At 54.7% G+C, this 15104-nt stretch overlaps 1 protein-coding gene across 1 annotated transcript; it reads left to right on the forward strand.

Annotated features, from left to right (window-relative positions):
* The first annotated feature begins 10585 nt into the window (after positions 1 to 10585).
* DMRTA2 (DMRT like family A2) lies at positions 10586 to 14526 on the forward strand. The gene is made up of 2 exons (XM_028106923.2): positions 10586 to 11156; positions 12390 to 14526. The coding sequence occupies exons 1-2, from the start codon at positions 10601 to 10603 to the stop codon at positions 13439 to 13441; spliced, it is 1608 nt and encodes a 535-aa protein (XP_027962724.1). The 5' UTR covers positions 10586 to 10600; the 3' UTR covers positions 13442 to 14526.
* Positions 14527 to 15104: the final 578 nt, after the last annotated feature.

Raw genomic sequence — 15104 nt, forward strand, 5'->3', positions numbered from 1 at the left:
GGGAGTGAGCGAGCTGACCTAGGGAGGGAGATGGCCCACAGTCCCTCTGGGACCTTGAGCACCCCAGGCCTGCCAGAAGGTCTCTGAACCACCACAATCCATCAGAATTCTGATTCTGGAGGGAGCTTTCAGATTATGGTTCAAGTCACCTCCTGTCATCAGCTCCCAGCTCCCCAGTCCTTTTTCTAAAGGAGGCAAAAGGATACTGAGAAGGGAACGTTTTCCACTCTGTAGTAAGGCAAAGAGAAGAATTCATTCATTCAGAAACTGGCTAACAAATAACAATATCCAATATACCTTGAGTGTTTACTACACATCAGACACTGAGAAGGATTTTCCGCGAATTGTGTTACTGAATCCTCACAATGACCCCATGAAAGCATTCTTTTTACTTCCATCTTACATAGGAGGGAATGTGACAAATGCAGGACTCCACCCCAGGTCAGTTTTCATACTGACAGCCCTGCTCAGCCAGGCCCTGTGACCAAGGATGCTAAGGATACATGAAGGATGATGGGAGACTCCTGACCAGCAGTGAAAGCACAGTCCTGACGGGCGAGGTGGGGTTGTACATGCTCAGAAGGGAGTCCCCAAGAAAAGAGGCTCCCAACACCAAAGGCAGGGCTGCCTTCATCCTCCTACACCTATCCCTAGGGGTCAGTTCTGAGAACTAGGGGTAAGGAATGTGGCCTCAACTCCACCTGCTAATCTCCAACCAGTCTCTTCTACAGATGCAAAGAACAGTTCTCATCCCTCTCCCACCTAGCTGTATGACCCTGGGAAAGTCACTTCCTTTCCATGCCTCAGTTCCTCTCATATGAATTGGGCATGAAGATGGGTGTCTGTGTGGCTTCAGAGAGGGCAAAATGCAGAGGCACTTAGAGAGCTTGCAGTGTTGACATCTGCCTAGTGTGCCTCTGACAAGAAACAGTAGAGCATCCTGAGTGCTGGGTCCTAAATGGTGAGCAGAAGTGTTCCAGGTAACTGTCTGGCCTGGGCCTGGGCCTGGGCACCTGGAGGAGGCATCTGTGCATCTGTGCCACTGCAAGCCTGGAGTCTGAACCACCCATTGGGGTTAAAAAAAAAAAAAAAGAAAAGCCCATTTGTCAGCCAGCTTCCCCACCCTGACACGGGACAGGCCAGGAAAGAGAGTTAACATGTTGGGCTCCTGCCCAACCAGTATCCGGCCCTGAGCCAGTCAAGCAGCTTGGAACTCACCCACCATACACAGCCTGGAAGGAGACTGCACAGTCCCAGCAGGAAATGGGGGGGAGAGGGAGTAGAAGGTGTGTGTAGGGGAGGGTGTAAGTCAGAGTAGAACTCTTTGAGGGAAAGACGCCAAAGACTCCAAAGGGTGAGTGTGTGTGTGTGTGTGTGTGTGTGTGTGTGTGTGTGTGTGTGTGGCCTGAGCGGATGGATTAGGTCTCTCCCTCCTAGCCCCATCTCCCCTTTTTATCTTCATTTTGGTCGGTGACCTGAGGTTTATAGGCTGGGAGTATGGAGCTGGGGACCCCCGATGCACACTTCAAGAACGGGTAGGCACTGCACTCAAGCAGAGTCTGATCCAGCCCAAGAGCCTCGCCCTGATGCCCTTCATCTTCACATTCTCCTCTCCCCACATGTGGTGGCCTGGCTGCCGCTGTCCTCCAAGCAATCTGATTCCAGCGGGGAGACGACTCATCCATGGTCACACAGCGCTGCGAAGGCTCTGAGTCTGGGTGGCACGTCGCCCCGGGGGCTGATTCCTGGAATCGCTGTTTCAAAAGGCCCTCTTGCGAGGTGGAGACCATGAGAAGGAAGGTCCAAAGAAGACCACCTTGCGGGTGCACGTTGTCCTGGGTGCACATTGTCCTCAAAGCCCTAGGAGAGCCTGCAAATCACTTGGGCCTTTGCCCCGTTTCCTATGTGCAGAATCGCCCCTCCTTTTCTTCCTCAGCCTAGTCAGTTCCAGATCCTTCCAAACTCAGCTCCGGGAGACTGTGAGAACTCATTTAAAATGGGTCAGAAAGGAGGCCAGTCTCAAAATAAATATACTACGATCAGTAACTTTCTTATAACCAGTTAGACATTGGGAAAAGATGGATGAAAAGATTCTGTTCACAATGGACACAAAATACCAAAGATTATGCTTAAGAAACAACTATAGGAACAAAATGACAAAATTTACAAAGGGACATAAAAGTCATAAATGAAAGTCACACTGTGTCCTAGATGGAAATATCCCATATTGTGAAGATATATAATTGCCCTCAAAATAATTTCTAAAGGCAGTTAAATAAAATTTCCAAAGGGTTTTTAATTTTTACTTTCCCTTTGGAACCAGCTTTAAAAATTCTAAAATATTTTTTTAGAAGACTCTTTCCAAAATAGCCAAAAGAATTTTGAAAAAGAAGAATCAGGAATCAGAAAGATGCTTGCCCTCCCAGACATTACAAAACTACATTAATTTTTGAGTGAAGCTGGTGCAAAAGTAAATCACTCCTTAGAAGAGAAAGTGTTGAAATGACCTAACACCATCTGAAAATTTAGTATATAGCATATGGTCAGTGGGGGGAAGGGTGGATCATTAAGTAGTGCCGTGATAACTGGCTAATCATTTGGGGAAAAATTAAGTTACAAACTTCCTTCACACCTTCCACCAAAATTAATTTCAAATGAACTAAAGATTTAAATGTGAATAATGAGAATATAGATGAATGCTCTCAGAAAGTTGGATTTAAAAAACTCTTGGTAGGTATGATACTGTAAATCGAATCTATAAAGAAAAAATGACAGATTTGGTTACATAAAATTGTTTAAAACTGCAGTATAACAACAAAACTGGGTGAAACCAAAAAAAGGAGAAATGCACCATATGTTACAGATAAGAGGATGCTACTGTCTTTAATATATAAACAGCTATTACAAATTAAGGAAAGGAGAAACTTTATGAGAGAAAAAAACAAAGAATATACACAGATTTAAAAAAAAATGAGTGACTAACACATAAAGAAGAAACTAAGGAATAACTAAGGAAATGCAAATTACAATGACAAAAGTTTCTTTTTTTCCTGCCTGAACTGGCAAAGAATAAAAAGATCAGCAAGATGCACTACTGTCAGTGTGCTCTTCGCACAACCTTTCCTGAGGGCTATTTGACAAGTAGCTATCAAAAGCCTTAAAAAAAAAAAAAAAAAGCCTCTGACCAATCAATCTTATTTCTAGGAATTTATCCTAAGGAAATAATTAGGCAAATTCACAAAGAATGTTCATTGTAGTAATGTTTATTGTAGCAAAAACTGGAAACAAGCAAAATACCTCTCAATGGAAAACTGGCTAAAGGTACATCTATACATGGAAATATTAAGCAATTTTTAAAGTTTATGTAGATATATTGATTAATATAAAAATGTTTATCAGGTTTTATGTAAAAATGCAAGTAACAAAAAGCATATTTTTGTAAAGGTATGTACACAGAAAAAAATTTCAAATATACTTTGCTGAGCTGTCTAAAATGTTTTATAATGTTTTATCAGAACAAGCAATAATGTTTCCAATTGGGAAACTTAACGTCTCACCTCAGGGATCCCTTTCTTCAGGAAGTCTCCTTTGACCCTCCTTTCCCCACTCCCACCTCAACCCTGTTTCTCACTGTGAAGTCACTGGTGGGTGACTGTGACCCTGGTTGGTCAACGAGCAATTTAAGGGGCCATCACAGTTGATTAATCTTCAGGCCTCAGGGTCTGGCACTTACTAGGTGCTCAACATGAGTGAAATTAATGAAAGACCCCTTCTCTCGCGTTTCGGTGAATGATCTATCAATTGAATGGTATCGAACTGATCCTACCCGACTGGAACTGAAGATGAGAAGGAAAAATACCTCGGTGGGAGTGGGATCTAGGTTCCCATCTTACTCGAAGCTCAGCAGCACTGTGACCTCGGGTAAGTTACGTCGCCTCGCTGAACCTCGGAGGACTTGTCTCTAAAAAACGTGGAACATCACACCTCCCCAGGGACTGGGTACCAGGCAACGGAGCACACACCAAGCATTTAGCAGGGTAGTGGTACGCATTAGGCGCTCAAAAACAGAAGCAAATAGTTGGGCAATGAACATAACTCTCAGCGCGTTGGTTCCGGGCTCAGATGCACCCAACCAGAAGGTTGTGGAGACAGGAAGCCTGGCGACATTGGGCGGTCGCCGATCCCGCACGCGCCCTGCAGACTCCCGGGCTCGATCAAAGGAGCGCTGCGCCCTGCTCAGGGGCTCCGCGTTGGGGGCTCCCGCCGGGCTCTCAGCTCCGGTGCCCTCGCTCCCCCGCCTTCAGGTGGCTCCCTGTCCCACTTCGCCCCTGGGGAGTCAAAGGCCCGAGGAGAGACTGAGCACCAGCAGGTCCCGCGGGCCCCAGAGGGTGAGGGTGAGGAGAAGGGCCAGCTGTCCGCCGCGCCCAGCCGGAGGCCGCGCCTGGAACCGTGCACAACTTGGGCCTTGGGTAGGGGTCTCCCCTGGCACCCCTAGTTTCGAATTCTCCTCTGTCCTTTACTGCTTGTGAGATGGGGGACCAGTCACCTCACCTCTCTGAGTCTGTTTTCTCACCTGTCAAGTGGAATAGTAGGACTTGCCTCGCAGAATGTGGCGCGACTTAAGACCCTGCAGGGAAAGCGCGAGGCGCAGGGCCCCTCGCAGGAAGAGCGCCGAGAAGTCAAGCGCTAGGATGGCAGAGGTTCTTTCTGGCTGCAGAACTGTGCCTGGGTCCCTGGCCCTGGTCTAGGCAGTATCTGTGGCTTTGACCCCGTCAAAGGGCCATTTTAGCGGGCTCGGGGGCGGGCGGGGACAGCAAACCAGGCTGCGCTTCTCTGTCCACCCAGGGGTGCACGCGGCTGAGTCTAACGTGCCTCGAGAGTTGATCCGGAGGAAAATGTTGTGGTCTGTCTGTGTGTGTACAGATGTGAGTGTATCCACATGCGTGTTCGTGCGTCTGTGGTTGTGCGGGGAAACAGCGTTATGGGTCGGTCTGCGTAGACCCCTTCTCCCAAAGGCACCTTCCCCCTTTTCTTCGCGCCCCATTCCGGGTAAAGAGTTTCAGCCAAACTAACGGAATCTGGAGCGGCCAGGGGAGGGCTGGGGACGGGAGGGGCGATTCCGTCCCGGAGCCACTGGTTTGGGGATAATTACTTTTAATGTCAGAAAGATTTAGTTTAATATCATCTCTATTAGGCTGCCGGGAGGGTAATTAAACGGGACGCGCCGCAGCCGGCAAACAGATGGCGTCTGCTTGCTCCGAGGCCGCGGGCAAACAGCGCAAAAGTCAATGCCTCTCGGGTCCCCCATCAGCGCCCCCGGCAATGTTCCTACTCAGCGCCACCGTGCTGCACCTCCAACCCCCTCTGCACCCTCAGCCCCCAACTCCAGCCTCACCCTGAGTCTCCACCGGGCCATCTCTTTGGACCCCACCCTTGCCCTGGCGGGGGTTGGGGCCGGCAGCGAACTCGGGTGGAGGTGGGTTTTCGTGGTTGGGAGAGCTCATCCGGTACGCTCAGGCGTCCGCACAGCAAATGATTCTGAGCTAAGAGGAGATGCGGGAGGGAGTGTGTATGTGTGTGATCCTGTGAGGATGAGCTTTCTGCTCTCAGCCACCTCATTTGTCCCGGTGGTCTGGGTTTGTCTGCCTAGGGTCCAACTTCAGGGCCCTGGAATAGGGTTGGGTCCAGGGACAAGCGAAGGCACACTTGTGTGAGCATATGCTCCTGTCTAGGTGTTCAGTCACTGACCAGGGAGTCTGTGGACGTCTGAGTGTGAGGTCAAGTACTAACTGGAAATCCTAGGATGAGGGGCATGATGATGAGAGCCCTGTGAATTCAATCAGACTTTCTGATGGGGTCCTCTTGGATGGAAGACAGTGTCAGAGGTATGTGCACCCTGTGGGTGGTCACTGCATGCAGGTGTGACCACGTACCCAAGATTTTTGCAGAATGAGGTCTCACATGCGGGGTGTGGGTCCAGGTGTGAAGCCACACTCTGGTGCAGGAGGAGGTGTAGGAGGTAGACCCTGCTGCCTCAATCTGGGCATGTTTTCTCTACTGCTTGCAGCTGTGGAGCCACCCCGCTCTGGTCTGCCCCTCCTTGGGGACCTCAGTCCAAATCAGAACTAACCCCAGAGTGGCCTGTGGAGGTATGCGTGCAGTGACCTCCACCCAGGATGGTTACTCTGCCTCCCTCTATCCATGACACATTCACTCACATGAGCACCCCAACCTCCCAACCTCGGGTGCCCCAGAAGAAAGGTTGTATGTAGGTCCAGGACCTGTTGAGCTGTGAATGCAAGGAAAGAGGAGCCTGCTCTAGGAGTGGGCAGGTTTCCTCTGATTGGGCTAGGCTTCAGGATGTGTCCTGGAGGTTCCTCACACACTAATGGGAGAGCTTGGGGTTCTCAAGTCCTTGTGGCTGAACCCTTGTCTGCCCCCTGGTTCACTCCGTTGAAGTCCTGGAATCCCACAGTGGCCTCGCCTCAAATGAGAAGAGGAGTGCCTGGGCCACCGCCCTCTAAAACCTAGGCATATTCCTATCGTTCAATTTGTTTGGGGTTTAAGACAATTTCTGGAAACCCTGGTCCAATGTAGCTCTGGGAGAAGGCGCCCAGGGAGGTGTGGGATCCAGCCGCAGCCCTCCCTCTCTCCCACACATCCTCCTGCCAGGGTGCAGTTAACTGAGAGATTTCCTTAACCTTATAACTTCAAGGTGTTGTAAGGTGGGGTCTGGGTCTTATACTCCTGCAGGACGTATTATCTCAGACTCACTCCCTTACCTCACTTCACGCGGGAGACCGGCAGAGCTGACCCCTTGCTCTCTCCCAAATTCTTCTCAGGCTCCAGCGAGTGGAATTTTCTAAGAGCGAAGGGCCTGGTTTATGTTACCATCACTGACTCCACTCAGGGTCGGAGGGTGCTCGGTCGCCAGCCTGGTCAGCTTTCTGCAAGCTCTTTACCCGGCTCTTCCGCACACCACCCTCTCCTCTCTTCCCCTCCCTCCCTCAGCCTGGTCCTGCCGGACAGCATCCTGGAGGAACCGCGCAAGGCTCCGCGCTCTGAGGTGGGGCCCCGCTTGCCTCGGCGCCTTCCTCCTCCAGTCGCCAGCCCCCAGGTTCAGAGGCTGGGCTGCCGGGGCGCAGCCCACGAGTTGTGCCAGGGGGAAGGGGCTGCGTCCCGATGCCCCTGGGCAGAGTCTGCACGCCCAGTACCCCCGCGCCCCAGGCGACGTGGGCCAGAACCCCGTGGCCCTGAAAGTTCTAAAGAACATCATGGAAACGCATGGTTGCGAGTAGAGGGAGAACAGCGTTTTGGAAAACTCATTTTTCCCATTAATTAAACAAATTTTCTTTACTCTGAAGGAAAGAGAGAAGTGGAGAATAAAAATGAGAGTGAGGGCACACTGGAACGAGGAAAAGACAGAAAGAAAGGGCACAGATAATCACAGAGAAACCCAAGGCGACCCTGCCCGAGGACTGCAGCATTAATTCCAGATGTTGCCATTCAAAAGGGAAACAAAATCCAAAACCTGTTACCTCCTCTGCAGATCGAACTGTTCCTCAGGGCCGTGACGTCAGTAGGGGAGAGGAAGGTGAAAGTTAAAACTACTCCTGGGGGTCGGTGGCGACCTTGTCTCAGGCCCGGAAGGACCGACAGACAGATGCGCGTCCTGCGTGCAAGAGGATCTGGGGAGACAAGAGAGGTCACGTTTTACTTTCGTTTAAAAAGAAAATTCAACTTTTTGTTAATTCGAAATAACACTGACAAAAAGAATACCACCACCACGTAAAAGAAAACTAGGTGCTGCAAAAGTGAGGAGAGGAAAGAGCAAGAGGGGGCAAAGGGACGGAATTAGGGGGTGGGGAGAGGAAAGATGTGCAGGGCAAGGGACTCGGAGGGCTCCGACAGGAAGCGCAATCTCAGTTCTCTCCGGGATCCTCTTTAAAAACAAAAATCCTCATAAACCACACTTACCCTTCTTGATGACTATCATTTCGGGAATTTTAAAATGAAGGACCTGTGTTTTAAAGGCGGCAGAAGGAAAAAACAAAACAGCCCTCAACTAACCCAAACGCACCGGACTTGGGAGCACACCGCAACAGAGCCGGAAAGAGTCAGGAAAAATCCTCTTGGCATTTATGCCATATGCCCTCTCCCTTCCCCACCCCCCGAGTCCCCGTTCCACCCCCACCCCGACCGCGGTAATTGAATTGTCACCTGCCCCTATCCCGCCCCCGGCCACCAGGGCCACTTGGGAAACTCGGCCTTGCCAAGCGCCCCTGGCCAGTGAGAGCGGCGCAGCCAAGCCCGCGTCCCAGACGCCGTGGGGTTACACACAGCTACGTAGAGGCGCACCGGACACGGTAATTAGGCGCAATTCACACGCTCTTGGGCGCACGGAAACTACTTGTCACGGTATTTTCAACGCTCCTCCTAGCCTACTTTTCTCCACTCCTTCCCTGCGCGCCCCTCCCCTCCCGGAGGCACTCAGTGGAGCTTTTGGAGTTTCGAATCTTTCGGACACTGTAGAATGCGGGGCTCCCCGGGCGCGGGCCCGGCCAATCAGAGCGCTGTCTGCTTCCCCTGGCCAATGGCAGGCGCCACATTGTTGTCCAATTCTGTCTAATGGAGCCCTAAGGAGCAACAATAGAGCCGGCGAGCGGCTCATTGAGAGTCTGGCAGCGCCGGGCAACTGGGGCGCGGCTGTGCGCAGCGTCCCGCGCGCTCCGCGAGGGGACGCCGCGCGGCGAGGGCCGGGTCGCGGGCTCCAGCCAGCCGGTCCCTAACCGGTCCCCTGGCTCGGATTTCCGACGGAAGGGTTGGACTGCGCAGCGTTCTGAGGGGGTCCGGAAGTTCGGACATGGTGACTGAAGGAGGGTGACGTGGTCAGATAAGGGACCAGGGGGCAGGGGGAAGAGGCCAAGAGCGTCAGCAACGCGAGCGGAGCTGGGAGGTGCGTGAAGCGCCAGCGAAGGAGGAGGATCCCGAGCCCAAGGCAGGTAGTTGAGGGACGCAGGGAGGGCAGGGGAGGCGGCCGGGCCTGCGGGCCCTGTTGACGAGGCCCGGGCCACGCCGGCCCTAGGGACTTCGCGGCCGCAGGGGACTGAGGGAAGAGGCAGCTCAAATAGGGAAGGGATCTAGGATACTGGGGCGGAGACCCCAGGACTCGGTCCCGGGCTCTGGCGGGAACCCGGGGACCCAGAGGAGCCCGGGGCCGAAGCTCAGGGCTGGGCCTGCTTGGGCCTTTTGGGGCCGCAGCGCAGGTGAGACTCCATAGCCAGTTCCAGAGGCGACTCCCCTGCCTCGGTGCTGTCTCCTGGGCCGTCCAAGTCCCAGGAACCCAATTCCGAGACCAGAACTCGAGAACCTGCACCCAAGTAGGGTCCCGCGGGGGATCCCAGGATGGGGAGGGCGTGTCTGACGATTCTGTCTGTCCCTAAAGCCGGAGGGGAAGAGACAGCAGTGGGAGACGGTCAGGGAAAGGATCTCCCTCCAGGAATACCTAACTTTTCGCAAGATACCTTTACCTTCCCGACTACTCTTCCAGATTACAGGGCTAAAAATCGTGCCACAGGCTTTACTCCACCCCCACCCACAACCTTTGCCTGCAGGGTTTTTTGTTTTGTTTTTTATTTTTTTCTCATGCACACCTCTCTCCCCCACGTGAACCCTGGGACCCAGACATCCATATCAGCTGTTTTTTGTTGTTTTCCTCACTCCTCAAGCTAACCTTCTGGCTGTGTTTGCCTAACCAAAGTTTCTTGGGCTTAATTTTCTCTTTAACTCTCCCCACGCCTACTAAACTCCTCACACTCATTTTTCTCTCCCATTCTCTGGAGGCCCGGCACCATGAAACTTGTAGCATTTCCATAGGTCCCTGGGGCCCCACGGCCTAACTTTGCTCCTGAGATGTTTGTTTTGTAATCTAGCCTTCACTCTATTCCTAGAGCTATTCTTTTCTGTCCCTGATTTTTCTAACTCTCCTGCTCCCACCAGCATAAAAACTTCAGACCCAGCCAGCTGAACTCTATACCTCGTGTGCTTTGATAGCTCTCTCCTTTTCATCTTTCCACAAAACTGAGCAGTTCGCCTCGATTTTTGTTTTGTTTTGTTTTGCTCTTGGTATCTAGTCTGACTGTTGGGTTAAAATTTTCTCTCTAATCCAAGTCCCATCAAACAGACATTTCTCTCTACCCGTCTCGCCCCAATTAAGCTAAACTTTGGGGGGATAATGTTTTCCTTTCCAATCCCTCGTTATATATACACCTGAACCAGTGACTTTTCAAACTTTATATGTCTTTTTATTTTTTTTTTCCAGCGGAACCACCGGTTCAAACGAAATCTTAGACCCAGCGCATAAATCAGATATAAGAAGAAGAGCTCTGGTGGGAATAGGGTGGGGGAGCTCGGCTTTACAAGGGGGAATCCGAAGGTACCTCCTTCCAGCAATTTGGCAACCACTAGCCAAACTTCCGCGGCCGAAAAATTCCCTCCCTAAGCCTGATCTCCTCGAGGGTACGCTGTAGCTTAGCACACCGTGCGCTCCTCACCGCAAGTCTCTTCCTTCTTCCCACGGTCTTCTACGCCAGGTCCCGCCATGGAGCTGCGCTCCGAGCTGCCTAGCGTGCCCGGCGCAGCGACGGCGGCGGCAACGGCGACAGGGCCGCCCGTGGCGTCTGTGGCGTCGGTGGCAGCGGCGGCGGCGGCGGCCGCGTCGCTACCGGTGAGCGTGGCGGGTGGCTTGCTAAGAGCGCCGCCGCTGTTGTTGCGGGCGGCGGAGAAGTACCCGCGGACCCCCAAGTGCGCGCGCTGCCGCAACCACGGCGTGGTGTCGGCGCTCAAGGGCCACAAACGCTACTGCCGCTGGAAGGACTGCCTGTGCGCCAAGTGCACGCTCATCGCCGAGCGCCAGCGCGTCATGGCGGCGCAGGTGGCGCTGCGCCGGCAACAGGCGCAGGAGGAGAACGAGGCGCGCGAGCTACAGCTGCTCTACGGCACTGCCGAGGGCCTGGCGCTCGCCGCCGCCAACGGCATTATCCCGCCGCGACCTGCCTACGAGGTCTTCGGCTCCGTGTGCGCCGCCGACGGCGGGGGGCCGGGAGCGGGAGCGCCCGCGGGGACCGGAGGCGGCGCAGCGGGCGCGGGGAGCTCAGGTGAGCGCGCGGCCCGGCCGGGAGGAAAGGGAGCGGGGACTGGGCCTGGGGGCACGCGGCCCAGGGACTTGTCTTGGTACTGAAAGAATGGAATCCCCTCTTCCAAACGCCCTACTGCTAAGAGTTCGCGGCGCACCCAGGCCCTGATCTGGGGCACAAACACATAAACTCTTTCTCCCCTTTCTGAAGAATTTGCCCTTTCTCTCACCGCGGGCCCAAATGTAGACGCTGGAATCGTTATCTCTACCCAAACGCGGCCGGGTCCCACCTTCCCTGCTCACTTGGCTCGGTCTCCCCAGCGTGAAACCTTTAACCTTGGTTCTGCTCTTCTCCACTTGCCGTGGTTCCCTTTGCGCCTTCCCAACTCTCTTCAGAAATCCCGCCCTCTCCCAGTCCTCCTCCCCCGCACCGCACCAATTTCTCTGGGTGTCAGGGACACCTCTTTCCTTTTCCCCGTGTGATTCCTTTTCTCCGGTTCCTAATGCTTCCCCGGACAACCGCACGCTGCGCCTGCTCCTTCTTTCTAGCTTCTTTCCCCACTTGTCCCCGTTTCTCAAGAGTAGGCATTCTCTCGCTTCCCTCGATCCCCACTCTTCTAACCCCCCTACTCCCCGTCTGGCCCCACCCTCCTCTTCAAGAATTTCTCGCCTTTTTCTAGGGAGGAAAGAAATTAAGGCTGGGGCCCTTGCGGGCCCTCTCAGCCCTCATCTTGGGAGTAAAGAACTTCTTAGGTTTTAATTTTGGAAAGGGTTGATTAGAAATAGGGGTCTGTTTTTGCCTGCAGAAAGGTTTGGGATCTCTTAGATATCCAAGGTGCCTTCCCTAACAAGCTATGTTGCCCAGGGCCAGAGGGCGCCCAGGGCAGGGTTCGCTCTTGGAATGATGGATGTGGAGTGGGGTCCTCTATACAGTAGGTGGTGTTAGGAAGGAGGATAAGGGTGGAGGTGTTGGGGCACAGATGTGGAAGAGGGGAACTGGACATTGAATTTACAGGGCACAGGTAGTTGGGGTTCTGGTACAGAAAGAGTGCACCCTGGGGAGTAGGGGAAGTGAGATAGAACTATAGGGGCTCAGAGAGTAAGGAATGCTGGAGGAAAAAGGAGGGGGTGCCGGAGCCCAGTGAATGAGGGTCGTCAGGTTCAGGAAACTGCGGTCCAAAAGGCTGATGTGCTGAGGGTGCCGTCACCTCCCCGCCCCTAATCACGCCTCACATCCCCTTTTCTCCCCTCCTAGAGGCCAAGTTACAGAAGTTTGACCTGTTCCCCAAGACGCTGCTTCAGACCGGCCGCCCCGGCAGCCCGCAGCCGCCACCGGGGAAGCCCTTATCACCCGACGGCGCGGACTCGGGGCCTGGGACATCTTCTCCGGAGGTGCGGCCGGGCTCGGGCTCGGAGAACGGCGACGGCGAGTCCTTCTCGGGGTCGCCCCTGGCCCGGGCCTCCAAGGAGGCAGGTGGGAGCTGCCCGGGCAGTGCAGGCCCGGGAGGCGGTGGGGAGGAGGACAGCCCGGGCTCCGCCAGCCCTTTGGGCTCTGAATCCGGTTCCGAGGCCGACAAAGAAGAGGCAGAGGCCGCTCCCGCTCCAGGGCTGGGCGGGGGCCCGGGTCCACGGCAGCGGACGCCGCTGGACATCTTGACGCGCGTCTTCCCGGGCCACCGGCGAGGCGTCCTGGAGCTGGTGTTGCAGGGTTGCGGCGGCGACGTGGTGCAGGCCATCGAGCAGGTGCTGAACCACCACCGCGGGGGCTTGGCGGCCGGCCTCGGTCCCGCCGTGCCCCCTGATAAGGCCGCAGTGGGTGCAGTAGCAGCTGCAGACGACGCGTGGCCGGGCCGCGTCGACGCCGCCGCTGCCGGGGGGCCCGGGCTGCCCGCGCCGCTGCAGGCCGGCCCCGCCGCTCCTCCGCACCACAGACCTTTGCTGGCCGGCGCCATGGCGCCTGGGGCTCTGGGCTCGCTGAGCAGCCGCTCGGCATTCTCACCACTGCAGCCCAACGCCAGTCACTTCGGCGCCGACGCAGGCGCCTACCCGCTGGGCGCGCCGCTCGGCCTCAGCCCCCTGCGCCTGGCCTATTCCGCGGCAGCGGCGCACAGCCGTGGCCTGGCCTTCATGGCTCCCTACTCGACCGCCGGCCTGGTGCCCACACTCGGCTTCCGCCCGCCCATGGACTACGCCTTCAGCGACCTCATGCGCGACCGCTCGGCCGCCGCCGCTGCGGTGCACAAGGAGCCCACCTACGGCGGCGGCCTGTACGGGCCTATGGTCAATGGCGCCCCTGAGAAGCAGTAGGGCCAGGGGCCCGGAAGTCGGGCCGCCCCCAAACGGGGACCCCAGCCTTGATCCCGCGGGCCGCCGCTCCCTCTTTGCCCGGTGCGCTCTCGGCGCCTCAGCTGGGGTGTTCTCGCTCGAAGGTGATTTTAGGTTTTGTTTTGGAAGGTGGGCGGAGAGCTGAGCGAAGGGGGAGCAACTACAGATGCAGGTGTTCTCAGAGAGGGTGCGTGGGCCTGATCCTCATCCTCTGGCCACCTCCTCAAGACTCCTCCAGCCCTTCAAAAGGCCGGGAATTCTTGAGAATCAGAGGCTGCGGCCGCCGCACACGCTCCTGCCTCTCCTTTTCCTGTGCTCATCCCACCCGCCCGCTCTCCAGTGGATGGCAGGATAGTCCGAGAGTCTGTCTTCTGTGTCTCCCTCTCCTTATTAAAAAATTTTAAAAAATATTCGATCTAACAAATATAAATTTAGGATGTATAAATCTCTTGACACTGAGTCGAGTCTTTGGGACACACATATATATATCGATAACAATTGTAAAAAAAAAAAAAGGAAACAAGTTCTAAGGTGCACTTTCCTCGTTGCGGTATTTGTCGCTCTCTTTGTTGCTTATGCCAATAAGCATGGGTTTCCTTGGTGCAGTGTGAGTTTTTATATATGTATAAATCTATATATAATCTATACATATATATATACAAGCCAGTGTATAATGTTATAAAATGGAATTCTAAGTTATTAATTGTAATCTGTAGGTGACCTCGGTATTAACGTGAAAAATATTCAAAAACAAGCAAAAAAAAGGACAAAATGGAAAAAAGTAGACTATGCGCGCATTGTACTTATCAGGTTTTATAGATTAAATATATTGTAAACTCGAGACAAATCCTGCCCACCCGCCCCTCTTGCCTGCGGCCGATCTCTCCCTAAGATGCGGTCAAGGTGCGCACTGAAGCAGGAACAGAGCGACGAGTGACTGAGCCAGAACCGCCCTCCCGAGAGCCCATCCTCGCCTCCCGGGACTCGCCAAACGCCTGGCCTGAAGGGACGGCAGCGGGAAACGCTGCTGCAGAGAATGGCTCACTTTGTGCTTTCCTTTGCATAGACATGAGCTAGAAATAAATGTTATTTTCTAAGAAAACAGCACCGGATCCCGTCCTGCTCCTCTGTAGGCCGGATTGAAAAGGTCTTGAATTCGCGTTCGGGCCCGCGGTGCCAGCTAGACTTCAGTCCGGCTGATGTCCGACCCTCGGGGGGTGCGGAGCCGGAAAACTTTCTGTGGCGCCGGGAAAGGCCAGCCGACGGGAGTGGCGCGCGGCTCAGAGCCCCGCGAGGAGCGGTGCCCCTGCGCCTCTGGGACCCCGCGTCCTTCCCACTCCGGTTTTGGGCGCGCAGGCGCGACGGGTCGCCTTGCCAGTGCTCAGGATCCCTGGATTTCGGGCAGAGCCTCTTACGGAGTCCCGAGAGGCTGGAGGCCGGATTTCGGTTCTCCCCGGGGCCTCAGATTTGGACACAGCCGGGGTCGCGCAACGCTCGCTTCCCTTCTCAATGAGGTTTGGAACCCAGGTGACAGAGGCGGCGGCTGGGGAGGGAGAGCTGCGACGGTTCTCCCACGAAGGCTGGTGACCTGGGAGTTATTTTGGGGTGGTGGGGGTGGTGGGGTTGGTGGGGCGCTGCCCTCGCC

Source organism: Eumetopias jubatus, unplaced genomic scaffold, assembly GCF_037043125.1.
Source record: "Eumetopias jubatus isolate StellerSeaLion01/CBP00866 unplaced genomic scaffold, mEumJub1_p1.0 scaffold_4, whole genome shotgun sequence".
Lineage (NCBI taxonomy): Eukaryota > Metazoa > Chordata > Mammalia > Carnivora > Otariidae > Eumetopias > Eumetopias jubatus.